The 17,500-nt window shown below is 44.5% G+C and overlaps 2 protein-coding genes across 3 annotated transcripts in view; one reads left to right on the top strand and one right to left on the bottom strand.

Moving 5' to 3' along the window:
- Positions 1-6,833, top strand: part of LOC106809234 (polyribonucleotide nucleotidyltransferase 1, mitochondrial-like) — an 18,962-nt gene extending 12,129 nt beyond the window's left edge. Inside the window, 8 exon segments of the mRNA XM_014812237.1 lie at positions 144-307; positions 2,116-2,251; positions 3,109-3,276; positions 4,040-4,146; positions 4,370-4,425; positions 4,717-4,795; positions 5,413-6,043; positions 6,084-6,833. Coding sequence (XP_014667723.1) covers positions 144-307; positions 2,116-2,251; positions 3,109-3,276; positions 4,040-4,146; positions 4,370-4,425; positions 4,717-4,795; positions 5,413-5,598 — 896 coding nt within the window. The 3' untranslated portion in view covers positions 5,599-6,043; positions 6,084-6,833.
- A 2,219-nt stretch (positions 6,834-9,052) lies between these two features.
- The window catches only part of LOC106809246 (mitochondrial uncoupling protein 2-like), a 13,565-nt gene continuing 5,117 nt past the window's right edge, over positions 9,053-17,500 (bottom strand). The window contains exons 2-8 of one of the 2 annotated variants that reach the window (XM_014812252.1): positions 16,458-16,805; positions 16,023-16,213; positions 15,546-15,747; positions 14,725-14,931; positions 13,485-13,589; positions 12,604-12,781; positions 9,053-9,920 (exon numbers count right to left, since the gene is read on the bottom strand). In XM_014812252.1, the coding sequence (XP_014667738.1) occupies positions 9,641-9,920; positions 12,604-12,781; positions 13,485-13,589; positions 14,725-14,931; positions 15,546-15,747; positions 16,023-16,145 (1,095 nt within the window). In that variant the 5' untranslated portion in view covers positions 16,146-16,213; positions 16,458-16,805 and the 3' untranslated portion in view covers positions 9,053-9,640. The remainder of the gene's footprint in view (positions 9,921-12,603; positions 12,782-13,484; positions 13,590-14,724; positions 14,932-15,545; positions 15,748-16,022; positions 16,214-16,457; positions 16,806-17,500) is intronic. The other variant, XM_014812253.1, reaches the window with a different exon arrangement.

The raw sequence follows: 17,500 nt of genomic DNA, 5'->3' as shown, positions 1-17,500 counted from the left end.
TCTCCTGCTCACTCACCTGCTCACTCACCTGCTCACTCACCTGCTCACTCAGCTGCTCTCCTGCTCACTCACCTGCTCACACACTTGCTCACTCACCTGCTCACTCACTTGTTCACTGTTCTCACCTGTTCTCTTACCTGTAGGTTCCAGCTCCATGGCGTCTGCATGTGGAGGAAGCCTGGCTCTCATGGATGCTGGCGTTCCTATATCAGCCCCTGTCGCCGGCATAGCGATAGGCCTGGTCACCCGATGTACGGACGATTCGCAGAGCGACATATCTGATTATAGAATCTTGACAGACATACTGGTGAGAATTTTCCTGGTATTATATAGATAGAATCATATTAAAGTGCTTATATAAATCAATAAATATATATATGTGTGCGTGCGTGCGTGCGTGCGTGCGTGCGTGCGTGCGTGTGTGCATTTCTTTCCTTCGTTCTTTCTTTCTTTTTTTCTTTATTTATTTACAAATGTACAGATTTATTGGACAGTGAAACATTAAACATATGCTACATGGGTGCTACATTGGGGTTGTGTTGAGGGACGTGTGGGTGGGGGGGTGAAGGAGGTGGTGGGTGGAAGGGTAGGCGTGCTTGAACGTGGCATCGGGGCGACAGCGAGAACTGGTCTCCCTGGAGTGTTGAACCTGGTTGCTAGGCGACGGCGGCGATCGGCAGTCTCGAAGTGTCGTCTCTGCTGCCCGTGGTGCGTGGCGTCCGTGGTGTTGGTGGTGTCCGTGGTGGTGGTGGTGTTCGTTGTTGGCGTCGTCATGGTGCTTCGTTGTCGTCTGGTTCGGTTGATCGACGGTGTAGAATATCTGGTGTGGTAATGACTTGGTGGAAGAGTAGAGAACGATTAGACATCGTGAACGTTATAATGCAACGCACGATGCAAGTCTTGATACAGGATAATACTCAACCGCACGTTGATTACGGTGTTTTCCAGGTTTAGAATCGTTTGGGTATGGTCGCATTGTTGTAGTTTGCATCCACGGTGTTAGCACAAGTAGTGACGAGACAGAAATGCTGTGAAAACTTATCAACATGCAATTATTCACTGCTTGTGGATATCATAATCAACAAACCGAACGAAATAAACAAAGTTGAAGGTGTTATAAGACGCCTTCGTACAAGTTATACATGTATTAAAAAGTCCCATACTTACGTAGTTGCCAAAAAAAAAAATAGAATGTAAAGAAATATCCTGGTCACGGCACCAGTTGTAATGAAGTAGTTTCGTTCATATACGTGTACCCTTGAATATGGCTCGTGTCGATGTATAGTGTACGCCCATGTGATGTGGTACCCAGGTTCTGCTATGGTACGGGCACTTATGTGTACCCTGAGGTAAGCACGACATAATAGACAGACACGAAATGTACGTACAACAATATATCTATTCAATTCTTACACAATCTTACAGAGACAAGTTATTAGTTACATACGTAATGCAATATCTCTAAAAGGAGTTTACACACGCAAATACAAGTACCAGTCTTATACGTTTAAGACGCATACTGTAACACAAATACGGTAAGACCTAAACTACGAAACATATACACATACAAGGACGATCATGTGCTGTCCAAGCGCTTGACCAAACATACTCACAGATCGACTGGGTGGTTCTGTCTCTCTGTTAGAAAAGCTTGCTATTTATGCTACGTTTCGGACACCACGTGATTTAAGTAGTACCACGGGTTTTCAGTGTAGGCTAATTATTCAAGAAGTATGTCTCCTAGTGGTCATATTAACCACTGTCGCCATTCTCAACAAGAGGGGGGGAAGGGGTCCTCTTTGTACTATGTGGTTTCTACGTCCCTCGCTTGGGCTAATTATTATGCCTAATCTCTTTTTTACGAGGCCAGCTTGGCGACTTTCCCTCTGCTAGAAAGGGTGGTGCTTATCTAAATACCGATTTCGCCTTAAAATAGCCGGGGCCAAAGAACCGTGTCTGCCCTGCGGCAGATCGTAATAGTAATGTAAATATTGTAATGACTTCACTTCATTACACATGTTATGTTATATTACAGTTATTCAATAGTATTTTGTCTCTTTATTGCCCAAGAAGCTCCATTAGGCCTATCGTAAAATACATTTTACTGATATTCAGGGTATAGAAGACTACATGGGAGACATGGACTTCAAGCTTGCGGGAACAAAGAAAGGAATCACAGCTTTACAGGCTGACATCAAGCTTCCTGGCGTGCCTCTACGCATTATCATGGAGGCAATACAGCAAGCTAGTGGTAAGATGAAGAATCCAGCACCACCTCTCTCTCATACTCTCACACTCTTATTCTCTCATTTTATCGCACACTCTCTTCCCCTCTCTCCATTCTTATCTCTCATTCTTTCGCAATCTCTCTCTCCCTCTCTTTCCCTTCCTCTCTCTCTCATTCTCTCCCACTCTCTCTCTCTCCCTGTCTCTCTCTATATATATATATCTCTCTGTCTCCCTCTCTGTGTCTGTGTGTCACAAGACACCCTCTCCCTCCCTGTTTCTCTCCCTCTCTCTCTCTATCTCTTTACGTATCTCTCTGCCCCTCTCTCCATTCCTCTCTTTCTCATTTTCTCGCAGTCTCCCTCTCTCACCTTCTCTCTCTCTCTCTTTCTCTCTCTCTCTCTCTTTCGCTCTCCTACACGGCTTTTCACCTTTACTTTTACGAGAATAGCTAGTGTGACGAGTGTATGTGACTGATCAAAGCTTAGATGGTCCCAGAACATGCATGAACTCCACTGAACGACCATTTTGTCATCTCACTGAAACGGTTGCTATTCATTCGTACTGTATTGTGTACTGTATGGCCCCACGAAGTAGCTATATAGGAATATAGGAATTAGCTTTCTCAGGGGTCCATATATATACTCTAAACGGTGAAAGATGAAGGTGAAGGTGAAGATACTTTCAAAAGTGTTCTCGAAGTAGCTATGTAAGAATATATAACAAGGTGCTTTCGTAGGGGTATATATATTATACAGGTTTTCGTCTACTTTGCAGATGGCAAGGCGAAGATACTCTCCAAAGTATTCTCGAAGTAGTTACGTAGGAATATAACAAGTTCTAAGGGTATATATATTATACAGGTTTTTATGTGCTTTGCAGATGGCAAAGCTAAGATACTCTCTATCATGGGCGAGTGTCTGGCTGAGCCTCGCGCAAGCGTCAAGGACAACGGTCCGGTGTCCGAGACGCTTGAAGTGCCGCTTCACCGGAGGTCAAAGTTTGTTGGTTCCGGTGGCTACAATCTAAAGAAACTGACCGCAGATACGGGTATGGTGAACTCGCAAGTTTAAAAAAAAAATTCACGTAGGATGAGCTGAATTCTGTCAATTTTATTTCAGATTCATGATTTTGATTTGAAATTTTACAGTTTTGTAATGTTGGTGTAAATTTTTTGTTTGACAAGGAATTTGACCAGATCTGTGAATTCCAATAGTCGATTTAGATTCTTCACCCTTCCACACAAAAATTTCCCAAGTGACTGATTTTACAATGCGTTTTTAACGTTCTAATGTAATAAGTCCATGAGTCCCAGTCAAAAAGCCCTCCCTCCAAGTCCTATATTGTGAAACCCCTTGAAATTGTATTAGTGTTGTAAGAATGTGAGGCCTAGACCGAATGGCTACACTAAATGCATTGGTACTGAAAGTTTACTAAGGCACTTCGTCCTTACCTATGTAAGGTGTGATTTTCTAAATTACTAGGGTACAGTGGAACCCCGATTTTACGCGCCCTGACTTACGCAAATTCGGATATAATGCGATGAGTCGTTGGACCCCCTTTTTTCTCTCTTATATAGCCACGTATATATAACCCCGATTTAGCGTGACCCTGCTTTTTTCGCGATGACATTTTATGGACACCAACCATCGCATTATAACGGGGCTACACTGTACTTAAATTAGTACTGAGCACACGTTAAAATAAGCCCAAACTAAACGTAGATGCACTTTAGCTATGCTCCAACTGCTATATCGTAGGTTTTATACTTTTCATAGGCCTTATTGCTCACTACTGTTTGTGTTGTTTACAGGAGTACAAGTTAGTCCTGTTGATGACACGAAGTTTTCAATATTTGCACCTAACCAGTCGGCAATGGATGAAGCAAAAGATGTTATTAAGATGCTAATTGCTGAAGAGGCAAGTGCAACTATTGTGCGACTACAGTGAAAACCAATTCCTAAAATAGAATTATATATACGCAAGATATTAATTTGTAAATATTATCTCTTGTAATCAAATGAGCAAGTATTTTTGCATAATAAATAATTAATTGAATACATAGGTGTGTATACAGTCGATTTAACGTTCCAATGCTGTTGCTGTTTTGGCCTGTAACTCAACATTTTACGTTTCTCCACAGAAAGAACCAGAACTAGAGTTTGGAGCAATTTATAATGCAAAGATAGTCGAAATCAGGTACAGCAGTCCGAAACCTTGTCGATTAAACAGCACTTTACATGGCACGCTTGCAATAACTGTGATTACGACGCAGTGGTTAACAGAACTAATTCACATTGGTTGCCGACACTGATCTTTGAGGTCTCGATTCACACACATGCTCAACTCTTGCCTCTCACATTGCTGAGCTCCACTCACGTACCGCGGACATTAGCACTTAATCCATCACTTAATTAATAATTAATTAATTAATTAGTACTTAATTAATTGCTCCGACTTAATCCGGTGTCTTCTTGTTGTATGTTTCAGGGACGTAGGAGTGATGGTGCAGTTATATGCGGCCATGCAGCCTGCCCTGCTGCACAATTCGCAACTCGACCAACGAAAAGTAGGTGTTACCGCCTACCTTGCAAGAGAACACATGAAACACAGTCTGAACACACTTGAGTGATTGTTTGTATACATGTGTTCGTACTGTTAGAGTATATGGTGGTAGTTGCGGTGATAAGGTTAGCACCTCTGATAATATACGAGAGTTTAATATGGTAGAGGTGCATCACTGTGAGACATTTAGCCTTCCTTGTCTGGTTGGGAGCTGCTCATATCTGTGACACTAATGCCAGAATTTTCAAATTAGCAGCAACAGGGGTAGATTGCTTTATATCACTCGTTATTGAAGGTGTATGCTAATATTATGCACCTCTAGTTCACGCTCTCTCTCTCTCTCTCTCTCTCTCTCTCTTGCTCCCTCTCTCTCTCTCTCGCTCCCTCCCTGCCTCTCTCGCTCCCTCCCTGCCTCTCTCGCTCCCTCCCTGCCTTTCTCGCTCCCTCCCTATCTTTCTCGCTCCCTCCCTACCCCTCTGTCAGTCTCTCTGTCTCCCTCTCCCTCGCCCCCTCTCTCTCTCTCTCTCTCTCTCTTTCTCTCTCTCTCTTCCTCCATCCCTCCCCCCCTCTCTCCCTCCGTCGGACACGGCTTGATTATCTCAAGCATTTCTTCGTTCACAGATCAACCATCCCAGCGCGCTCGGACTGGACGTCGGTCAGGAGATATCCGTCAAGTTCTTCGGCCGCGACCCGGTCAGCGGGCGCATGCGACTGTCGCGCAAGGTGCTGCAGAGTCCGGCGACGTCGGTCATCCGTAACCTTGGCGTCTCCACGACAACCGCGCAGTCGACCGGTGATGTCGAGTGAGGGAGGAGAGGAGAGGGAGGAGAAGAAAGGAGGAGACGAGAGGAAGGGAGGAAGGGAGGAAGGTGCTGCAGAGTCCAGCGACGTCGGTCATCCGTAACCTTGGCGTCTCCACGACAACCGCGCAGTCGACCGGTGATGCTGAGTGAGCGACGCAAGGGGAGGAGGAGAGGAGAGGGGAGGAGAGGGATGAGGGGAAGGAAGGTGATGGGAGGAGACGAGAGGAAGGGAGGAAGGTGCTGCAGAGTCTAGCGACGTCGGTCTTCCGTAACCTTGGCGTCTCCACGACAACCGCAGTCGACCGGTGATGTCGAGTGAGAGAGGAGAGGAGAGGAGGCGAGAGGAAGAGAGAGAGAGAGAGGGGACAAGAGGAAGGGAAGAAGGTACTGCTGATCATTCCAGCAACGTCAGCCATCCAGTCACTCGGTGATGTCGAGTCGAGTGAGAGGTGATGGGAGGAGGTGCAGGTCGGGGTGAGGATGTGTGAGAGGTGATGGGAGGCGATGTGGTGACAGAAAGCTGAGTCAGAGAGGGAGGCCACGGGAGGCTAAGCCAAGGAAGTAGGTCACAGGAGGCTAAACGTGGGAGGCGACGAAGGCGACAGGAGGCTGAGAGAGGGAGAGGACAGGCCGAGAGAGGGAAAAGACTGGATGTCGAGCAAGGGAGGGGGCGAGGAAAGGAGGCTAAGCGAGGGAGGGAAAGAGGCTGAGTGAGAGAGGGAAGTGACGTGAGAATGCAGGGAGGGAGGAAAGGGACACGCTGACGGCAGGCCAGTAAATGGTTGAGTGAGAGCGCAGACGTAACAATACGATGCCGAGTAAGGGAACGGGCAGTCAGTGACATGAGCCCAAAGAGTGCATCACCCACTGTGAACTGGAGACTTCCAAGCTCAGAGGCAAGCACAGTAGTGCACCACCCACTGTGAACTGTAGTCTTGCAAGGACAGAGGCAAGCACAGTAGTGCAAGGATCAAGTACCAATAGATACTAGAGTAGATCATGCTGAAAGCTGGATGGGTGATACAACGTGATGCGTAAACATGAAGAGCAATGAAAATTGATTCAGCTTCTATGCAGAGTGGGAAACTACGATGCCTGCAATTTTTCCAGATAGCCAGTGAGGATACATTAATTATGTGGTTTTGCAGTATATGTGTGATACTACAGTATGTATAATAACGTTGTTGAATTTGAATCGAGGAATCATGGATTCTTACAAATAGGAAATATGTCATATTATTTTTGTGTTACTCTTCCTTTGATCTTCATTTATAAGATGCATGAATTAGCAGTCTGCCATATGTGTGTGGGTACGTGTGTGTGTGTGTGCGCACGCGCGTGCGTGCGTGTGTGTGTGTGTGCGTGCATAAAAACGGTGCAAATGGAAAACGACAAAAAGAACAGCATTTCCGGTCGCACTGGATCACCAATTATTATAACAGAGAACCGTATATACAGGATCATGTGAGAACACCGGCTGTGGAATGCCGGCTCCATTACCTACACATGATATAACACATTGCCAGACTCTTTTTCAAAGTACATACGATCAAAGCAGAATATTACATGCCGAACGCTTACAGTGAAGTCCTTATACTGACTTATATTGGGGAAGCGACGTGTTACATCTGACTTCGTGAGCAAAACAAATGTGATATCATTGGTTCGTCGTAACAAGTGCGCTTGCAGCGTACGCGTCTGCGCAGAAGGCACGTGACAATTCCAAACAAATTTCATATACAAATCTGAGAACAATGTATATGTAACAATGTACAGCATGTAACAACAATGTATATATTGTTCTCAGACACAAATGAAGACGTGCACATAACCTGGAGTAAACTTCGCAATATCTGGTACTAGAATTGCACAAATGCGCTATCTCTCTCTCTCTTTCTTTCTCTTTCTCTCTCTCTCTCACTCTCACTCTCATCTAGATTTCTTCACCAAAAACACAGTGGACTCTACGTACACTGGCCGGCGCATTGGTGTGTTGAGGTAAAATAACATCGTCATCCTTGTGTCACGCAACATTTCTTTGCATAAAACTGTCGTGAGCTTGTTCAAATGCACAGAATCTTTCACACACAACACCCACCCACCTACTCGCGCACACATACAAACAGATACACACAAACGTCCACGCATTATTACAAGCCTAACGGTAACGACCGTAACGTAATTGTATATCACGTTTTAGCATTGTGCATTTCTACAGTTATTTACATCTAAAAATCATCAACACAAGCGAGTAGTTGCACAACCAGCGAAAGCCACAGCTGCGAAGAACAATTGCTTGAACACAACAAACTGTTCCGTATATCGCCATCCTAAATAACGACTGCATAATTACATCCCCACACATAAAAAGGTTTTCTAAAATGCTAACGTCGAAGATTATTCACACTTGCTACCACAGTTTATACATCTACGAAACGTCTCGAACCTGTGCTCGCAAGCAAATATTCTATACAAGTTGAGGGTTTACTTTTAATTCGTTGAACATTTGCTAATATAATCAATAGATTACGGCACTGATCGAATCATTGTGAAAGACACACACAAGACTATCATCAAAATAGATCACGAGTCAGGCCAACTACAAATCCAACTATATTATTATTATCTACATAAATAACAGTTATATACTCTTATTCTCTATTTCCCCTCGGTGCACAATTAAATTGTACATCCCATATATGGGCATGAAAGTGACTAATAAAAATAGTTTCTGCACATTTAATGTGTAAACAAACACCTGGCACCATTCAACAATTGGGTAGAGCTATAGTACTAGAGCTAATATCTGCCCCTCTGCATGTACCTCACCCATAAACCATCTTCATATATAAAATAGATCAAACTGCAATTTGTAACAATTTGGTCCGATATTATGCTGGACGTTCATGAGCCAGGTTCCTGCATCAGTCATCTAATTAGTTTTCTCTGATTATTGTTAATTAATGATGCTCGCGGAAGAAATTACATCAGCTACCAATTTATAATGTAGACGTTACAAACGCATATACCAGCACGCACGTACGCACGCATACATATACACCGTTGCACAAACACAACACACACAAGTACATTCGTACATGCGTGCACAGTGCACACGCATACATATACACGGTCACACAAACAAATACATGCGTACATGCACATGCACACGCACGCACGCATTTACACATTCACACAAACACAACACTCGAGTACATGTGCACGCACACACACACGCACGCATACATGTACACGTTCGCACAAACACAAGACACCCAAGCACATGCGTATAAGTATACTTAAACGCACGCTCGCACTCATGCACGCATACGCTCACATCTACACGTTTGCATGAACACAAGACAAGCACGCGCACAGCCACACGCATGCGTGCGCACACAGATCACACACATGCACGCACAAATACACATACGCATTTTCTCACTTACTTACTTGCATACTACACGTGTACACACACACACACACACAAACACGCACGCACGCACGCACGCACGCACACACACACATACACAATTCATTTGCTAACAGCCTATAACAGTGCGTTGTTTTTCGCTAATAAGTCGACGCGACTAAACGTGAACCAGGAAAGATCGCTCATACATGCATAACCTGCGTTTGACACGACACGTAATGGTATGGTAAGCGTGCTGCAATCACATTGCCTAAGCGAGCCAGCCGTCACTCCGTCCGGTGATTGAACGCAATCGTCACAGCGTGACGCAGAGATGCAACGTATCGTATGTCACATTTACATGTTCACAGCGGCCCCCTGCGACGCGCGGTATGTTGGCACACGTAGTAAGCGCGTGCGCTCCCTTCCCTGTAACAACAGGTGGTGCCACTGTGAGCAGTAGGTGCGCTCGCCAGGCCAGCAAGGGCTGCGTTGACACGTGCACCCTCCTCCCTGAGCAGGCGGCACCACTGCGACCAGTACACGCGCACACGAGAGGCAGAACGTGCGTCGACACGCGCACCCTCTCCCCCTCCAGGTGGCGCTGCGATCGCCTCCAGGTGGCGCCGGCCGCTCAGTGCGAGTGCATGGGCTCGAGCTCGGTGGCGATGTCGTCGTGACCGACCCACAGTGAGAGAGCGGGCAGCTCGCCGAACCCAGAGCTACTCATCGACCCAGTACTGCTGTAGTCGAGCATCGCGGCCTGATCGCGCTGCGGCACGATGCCGATCTCTGACGGGATGAGCAGCTCGATGCGCGTCGCGCGAGCCTTCATGAACAGGTTCTTCAGCTGCTCGAAGCAGATGAACATCGCAATGTTCCAGGAACCCAGTCGCATGAACGCCGGAACGAAACTGGAAGAGAGAGAGAGAGATGCGTACGTGAGACGCGAACATTTTACACGGCGGAAAGCAGCGTTGTTGTTCACACTCGTGTTATGAAGTGGATGAACATTGCGATGTTCCACAAACCCAGCCGCATCGACGCCGGAACGAAAAACAAAACTGTTAGGACGGAAGCGAGAGTGAAGGTGAACACAGGCTGAGCAAAGGAGGTGAGAGACTGTAGGATGTTGTTCGCACGCGAGTTATGAAGACGATTAACATGGCGATGTTCCACAAACCCAGCCGCATGAACGCAGGAACGAAACTGGAAACAAAACCGTCGAGGTGATAAGAGGGGTGAGCGAAGGTCGTACCGAAGGTCATAGCAAAGGTCGTCGCGACGTACACAGGCATTTTGCAGTCTTGTTGTTTACGCGCATGTTATTGGTGGCGTGCGTGCGTGCAATCAAAACGACTTCGCGTGATTTTTATTCTAATTTTGGGATTTTCCGAATTTCGGGGGCTGGTCACACCTTGCGAACACTATCCGATATACCATCCAAGCAAAAACCAACCAATTTAGTATTTTTAAGTTTTGATGAATAGCAGGAACTACACAGGTGGGAAAAAAGACGGGGGATCATCTGACAAAGAGGATATCTAAAATTATGCGGAAACAATTCAATGACAAATATATGCGTGTGTACGGACGGACACACACCAATGTATTTGAGCTATCACCCCAGACAAGCCACAATAGGTGCCCACCACAGCTAGTGGGGGCCACCAGACCCTGGAATGCCAGATAAGAAGATCTACCATATATACTTTTGTTTACATAAAATAATATAACCTAGTGTAAATAGTCCATATATTGGTGTGTGTATTATATACATATATATCAGGAGTTAATAAAGAATTTTGTCTTTATTAACTCCTGATGTATATATATATATATATATATATATATATATATATATATATATATATACGATAACAGTAACATAAATGCATTATCATAACATTTGAAGTAAGCTCTCCTGTACGTGTAATAAAACCTAGTGTAAATAGTCCATATATCAGTGTATATATACACACAATTACAGTACAATTTATAATGCATTACTATGACATGTAAAGCACACCCTCCACAATCGCATTCAACTGAGCATGACGATACTGTAGTGTACAACCCTGAGTCTGCTCAAACATATGCACTGTAGCGCATTGCACGTTCGCTCGCAAAGAAACTAGAATGGCAGTGTGAGCGGACTTTGCCTTTTTCAAATATAAATCCATTAGAATCCGTTTTCTTTTCTCTACAGTTTTCTGTTTCTCCCGGGTTTTCTCCATTGTTTTTGTAGCTTGGCAACTCTTTTGCTTTGCAGCCTCAGTCATGGTCTGCACCACAGAGGCTTCCTTCCAGTTCTTCGATGCAATGGCTCTCTTAAGCCCGGCGCACACGTGAGTTATTTTACTCAAGTAAAATGACGCACGAGTCAAATTACTCAACGAAAATCCGCCGCACACGTGAGTAAAATGACGCACGTACGAGTCAAATTACTCAACGAAAATCCGCCGCACACGTGAGTAAAATGACGCATGCGTCAAATTACTCAACGAAAATCCGCCGCACACGTGAGTAAAATTAAATTACTCAACGAAAATCCGCCGCACACGTGAGTAAAATGACTCATGCGTCATTTTACTTGAGTAAAATAACTCACGTGTGCGCCGGGCATTAAGTTTATCGTTGGCCTCCACGAGAAGTGTGTTACCAACATCTAACTTCTTCTGCTGTGCAGTTTCTTCTTTGCCTGTTACTTCGCCATGCCTGTCTTTCAGGTCGTTGCTCATTTGTTTTGTTCTTCTGTCTCTTTCATCCTTTTCTTTCCTCTCATCTTCTTGAAGTTTTCGTTTACGCCGATCATCTTCCTTCTTCTGTCGTTCTTCTTCAATCCGATTCCCACAGTGCATGTCAGCAGATCGTCCCTTGGCTAAAATCTCTTTCGTGATTGTCACTGTGTGCAGCCTTTTGCCAAAGAGCTTCAGTCCATCTGCTGTACAGCAGAGAGCATTGATGGATGCTTCACTCAGAGCCACTCTGTAAGCAGTTACACTTTTCCCACTCTGTGAGAAACCTCTTTCTACGTCTGCGTTGCTATGGGCCAAATTCGGCACAGCTTTGACCACTCGTTGTAATGCAGGGAATGTCTTTTGTCCGTTGGAATGCGATATCTTACTGATATTGTTCCAGTAGGTGTCAATTCGTTTCTCTCTCCCCTACTCTTCAACTGTGGTGTCATATATCAATTCCTGGCGCAATTCCTGTCTCCTGTTGGTATAGTCTCCACTAATCACCAACTTCATCCACGTCTATGTCCATAAAAGCAAGGCATCTTCCTCAAGTAATCTTCCTCTTTTTAATTGCTTCCACAGTACTGGACCGTGGAAGCAATTAAACACTTGGGAAGATGTCTTGCTTTCATGGACACAGACGTGGATGAAGTTGGTGATCAGTGGAGACTATACCAACAGGAAACTATACCAACACCCTCACCAGTCAAATATAGGATTTATAGGAATTTTCCCCAAAATATGGGCAACTCCTATAAAAATATAGGAAATATAGGAATTATAGGAGCTCTGGGAGCCATGAAATTTTATCCGAGTATAAATCTGGTTACACCTGGTGAAGTCTACGGATACCTACCCCTTGTAGAATGCGCGAGGGCCGCCTTCTCTCATCATCTGCATCGCACACTGCGTCGCACCCCTGTACACACCCGGCGCCGAATTCATGAAGCGGGTTTTCACGACGTCGATAGGAGATACGACGACCGTGGTGATGAATCCGGCGCAGAACGCCGACACAAAATGACACGGGATACCTGGAGATGTAATAGCCATGTTGTAACGTGACCAACGGGTTAATGTGAGCAGGGGTGAATAATGAAAACAAATCCCATTTTTATAATTTTTATAATTTTGTAATTTTTCTAATTTTAAATGTTTTTAATTTTTTATAATTTTGTCATTATTCACCCCTGATGTAAGAGCTTGCCAAATTGAGACTTCACAGAAAGGGGGTTCTGATATATATGTACATGTCAGTGTCTGGTGATACACGCACAGGGCAATTCCATGAAGCAAGGGACATGAGGGAAAAAGTTATATAAAAGGATCAAAATGTATTTACAAGACCCCTAGGCTTTTAGGAAGAACCTCCTAAAGAACTTTTCCCTGTGGCACCAAATTGACTTGGACCTTGGCTAGTGTCACACAGAGACAATTTCCTGGGAGTACCACTCTAGCAATCAGGGCAGTTGATATGCCCTCAAACCTCCCTGAATGTAACGTCCGTCACTGTGGAATTGCCCCACACATAGTCGCTGGAAATTAACGACTCAAAAGGAGGTCTAATGTATGGGGACGATGGCCAGTAATACATGCACACATAGCTGCTGGTAAATACTACTCGTTCTAGTAACCAATACCAAGGGATAAAATACCAATACCAACATTTTAATGGCAAAGATTTTTTTCGTGGTTTTCACATTTACTTATGGTGCCTTACTTGTTTGTCTTACTTACCATCTTTCATCAATTTATAGGCCAAGATGTATTCTTTGATCATGTCATAGCAGACGACTTCGGTTGTATTCACTGTTGCATTTCTAGTGACATTGGGAAGAAGACCTGAAACAAAACAGACGATTCTAATAATCTTCTAAAAAACTCTCTAAAAATGTTTTTTGTTGTAGGCAAGCCTGTATATCAAGGTCATCCGAGAGAAAAGCACTAAACGCCACGTGTGCGCCTCGTAATGTCAAAAAGACATGGGTGTTCCTGCCACATTTGCTTTTTGTCCCACACCAACGGCACTGCTAAGTGCTATATATTTGATTACGTGCTTCAAATCATGCATTTGATTAGTTAATCCAAAAACTGTTGCCTGAATCCGTCGCCAGTGCAGCGCACACGTGGCGATTGTTCAGCGACTCGGCAACAAATATCAAACATGTTTGATATTCCAGCGACAAGTTTCTGGCGTAAAAATCGCCACGTTCGTGGCGATCTCTCGGAGATTCTGTCGCCGGCAACAAAATCACCAGTACTAGCGATAAAAATCGCCATGCGTACACCGAGCTTATGTGTCGTTTATAGACAGGTGCATGTTCTACACAGGTGTTTTCAGTGTATAACTTCCACTCTATGGTAGCACTGTGTTCTTTATCGACAGATTATCAGATATCCATTGTATAGCAGCAGTAAGCACTAACAGGTATGATTTTATCCCTACACATATCTAGCTCCTTTCCACGCTCCCCCCCCACCCGCAATCTTACGGAAACTTCTATACAGGTAGGTCCCGTTTTACGATGGTCCATTTTATGACTTTTAACATTAACGATCTTTTTAAAATTACTTACAAAATTGTAAAGAACAAAAAAAATCGCAACTCAATAACACATCGCAGCAACGCCTGTGAGTCCAAACATGCAATATGCACTTCTGTTGTTTTTCGTGGAGCAATGCGAGTGGAATGATAGCATTTAATTGCATTATGATTTGGTCTTGTTTTACGACTATCCATTTTACAACCCTGTTTTACTGGAACCTAACCCTGTCGTAAAACTGGACCTACCTGTATTTTCAACCTTCGACAAACATCACTGAATTACAAACATCAAGGTAGCGATGTTACAACAAATCCCTGTAACGCAAACGCTCATCAAGGTGCCAACATTACGGGAAATGATTTCCCGTGACGGAAATACCACCTGCCTACCTTTCCACAGTCCCCCCTAATGCATATATGCAGTCCGCCTACCTTTCCACAGGCCCCTCATTCCCTCGTGAGCGAAGATGGTCTTGTACGCGTGCGTGGCACCCTTGTATCTCGCGGAGCCGCCTCGGGCCTGGGCCTGCATGCGCACCTTGACTACATCCGTGGGCTGAGCACACAGCACCGCCGTGCCACCGGTCGTGATGCCGGCTGCAATACGCAGGTGAATTCCCACCTTGTCCTTGTTCGGACCTGCGGGGAACGAACGTCGAAAACACGTTAGACGTTACGATCGAGTGCTCTACTCGGAGGTAAATCCTCGAATATATGTATACTCACTCGATTCGATTCGTATTATTAGAAGTGAAGATACGATCGATTTCTCGTACTCTCATGTGTGGAGATACACCAAGACCCCTATTAATGTCAATTCATTGAACGTTGTTTCGTTATAACGTCGTTGAGGAGAAAAATACCGCTGTCACCTAGGTGTGGGCTATATTTTACAAACAAATCTATGTGCCGAGTAAAATTTCACCCTTTACTTAACAATGTATGTTTTTTTTAACTTAATAAGTTTGAAACTTTTACGTAAGTGCAATATTAACTTTGTTTAATATAGAAAAAAGCCTAATATATAATTTGTCAGTGTTTTTCTCTTTTCTTATATAATATAATAATCAACATGAACATTCTCGCAATGGTTCCACCAAAACATGACTTTGCTTCGACGAGAAAACGGTCGCTCACCTCCCAGTATTCATCACCTCCCAGTATTCCTCACCCAGTATTCCTCACCTCCCAGCATTCCTCACCTCCCAGTATTCCTCACCTCTCAGTATTCCTCACCTCCCAGTATTCCTCACCTCCCAGTATTCCGTTGTAGAAATTCTTGACCGTGTCGTAAAGGCCGACGCGCACAGACGCAAACGCCATCTGTCTCTGCAGTCCGGCGGCTAGGCCGTTGTACAGAGCCTTGGGGCCTTCCATCTTCACGATCGTCGATATCGTGCCAAACATGCCACGATACATCGGCTTCGGACCTCCGTGTCCACCCTCACCCTGGATCTGTGGGAAAGGTCAGGGAAGAAAACGCTGTGTGAATACTAGACCTGGACAGGAATGGTACATCCATGGCATTCCAGGACAAGTTCACGACATCCACAGTGCCAACAACGACAACACGATACAACGACAACAGCTCTTAGCGATATTAACGAGCGAGATGATATGTAACCAAAAGCAGTTAAAGAAGCAATCCAAAATTAAATTAACACTCAATTAACATCAATATAAATACATACATAACAACGATAATAAACATCAGTAAATCTCGAACTTACCTGCAATCTGACCTTTGCAGTGTCCAGAGGCATTGTGCACAGCTCTGCCATACAGCCGGCCAAGCCTGCAGCAATTAGACGTACGCCAGCAGGGGGCTGAGGACCAGTCGATGGCGGAGACATGTTCGAATTGTGCGATCACCAGATAATCTCAAGAAAATAATACTGACGCGCTCTCTACCGTTGTCAACCTGCAAACATTCAGCCGTAAAGATTATAAAATTATAAAAAATCTGGAGCATCGGTTTAATTTCCAAGGCGTTTAATTTCTTGTAGAGTTCTTTCAGATAGCAACAATTATGGAAACCTTAATCACAATCATACCTTAACATGGTCACGAGCGCATTTTTATTTACAACCTGTTTTTCCAGGATAAGAGTTAATTGGAATAGGAGTTAGAACTTTGGAGGAATAAGGTAATAAGTTTGCAATTACCTTCAACTGTTCAAACGGCTTTACGTATCCCGCACGACGGTACCACGAGACAACAAATCGGCTCCACCTATGCTATTGCTAGCACTCGTTCCTGGGGCTAGATCCTCACTGCTTTCCGAGACCGAGACGGTTCTCTTTGAATTCTTTCTCGCCTCAGGTAAATGGGATGTGTCTGTCTCTGAGTGTGTGCGAGCGCGTCTCAACTGCGTTCTCACACCTATCTGAATCACACCACAAGAATATTGTGGTTTTACGGTGATGAACAGGGGGCAGTTTTCCATCTGCTATCTGTGCCTCATCGACGAACACTGCTTCCATTCAAATGGCGTTGAAAGTGCGGTGAACGTGCTGCAAGGTAAATTTAGAGACCGTTAGAACAATGTCGTCGGGTAGACGCCCAACAAAATTCAACGTACTGAGCCGTGTTCATCGTCATCGCGACAGAAGTAGTAGTTGGAAGAATACTGCCTGCTCCGGTGTGTGACAATTAATATCAGGAATGTCACAATATAGATGACACTATGATTATCTATATAGATTACGACACTCTATATATTATGACATTTCTAGATATTATGACATAGATTATAACACTCTCCTGTTAATATGACATCGACTACACAATTTTATTTAAGGGATAGCATGACTCTACAGCTTTCAACATCGCATGGTTTTTAGTTGGGCAGCCTCTAGTGGTGACGAATATGAACTAACAGAAATATATATATATTATTTAAACAATCATCTGCCGTGAAGAACGTAAACATAAATGTAGCCAGCACAGTTTAATTATGCCACCACCACGAAAGAGTCAACGTGGTAGAGGTGTGATCCAGACAAATGCCCAACTAGTAGTAATGCTCATAGGGTCTATGTCCCCCAGGGTACTGCCGGAATGTACCCTGGGTACGGTCCGGTATACCGGAACGTACCCTGGTCACTATTTGATATGGTTAGGATTAGGATTAGGGTTAGGGTTCGGGTTCGGGTTAGGGAGTAGGCGTAGGTGTCTCCCTAGACTGGTTAGTGGAGTAGGCGAGGTA

This window comes from Priapulus caudatus, unplaced genomic scaffold, assembly GCF_000485595.1.
Source record: "Priapulus caudatus unplaced genomic scaffold, Priapulus_caudatus-5.0.1 Scaffold339, whole genome shotgun sequence".
Taxonomy (NCBI): domain Eukaryota; kingdom Metazoa; phylum Priapulida; class Priapulimorpha; order Priapulimorphida; family Priapulidae; genus Priapulus; species Priapulus caudatus.
The sequence above is the reverse complement of the archived record's forward strand: the minus strand, read 5'-3'. Positions and strand labels throughout refer to the sequence as shown.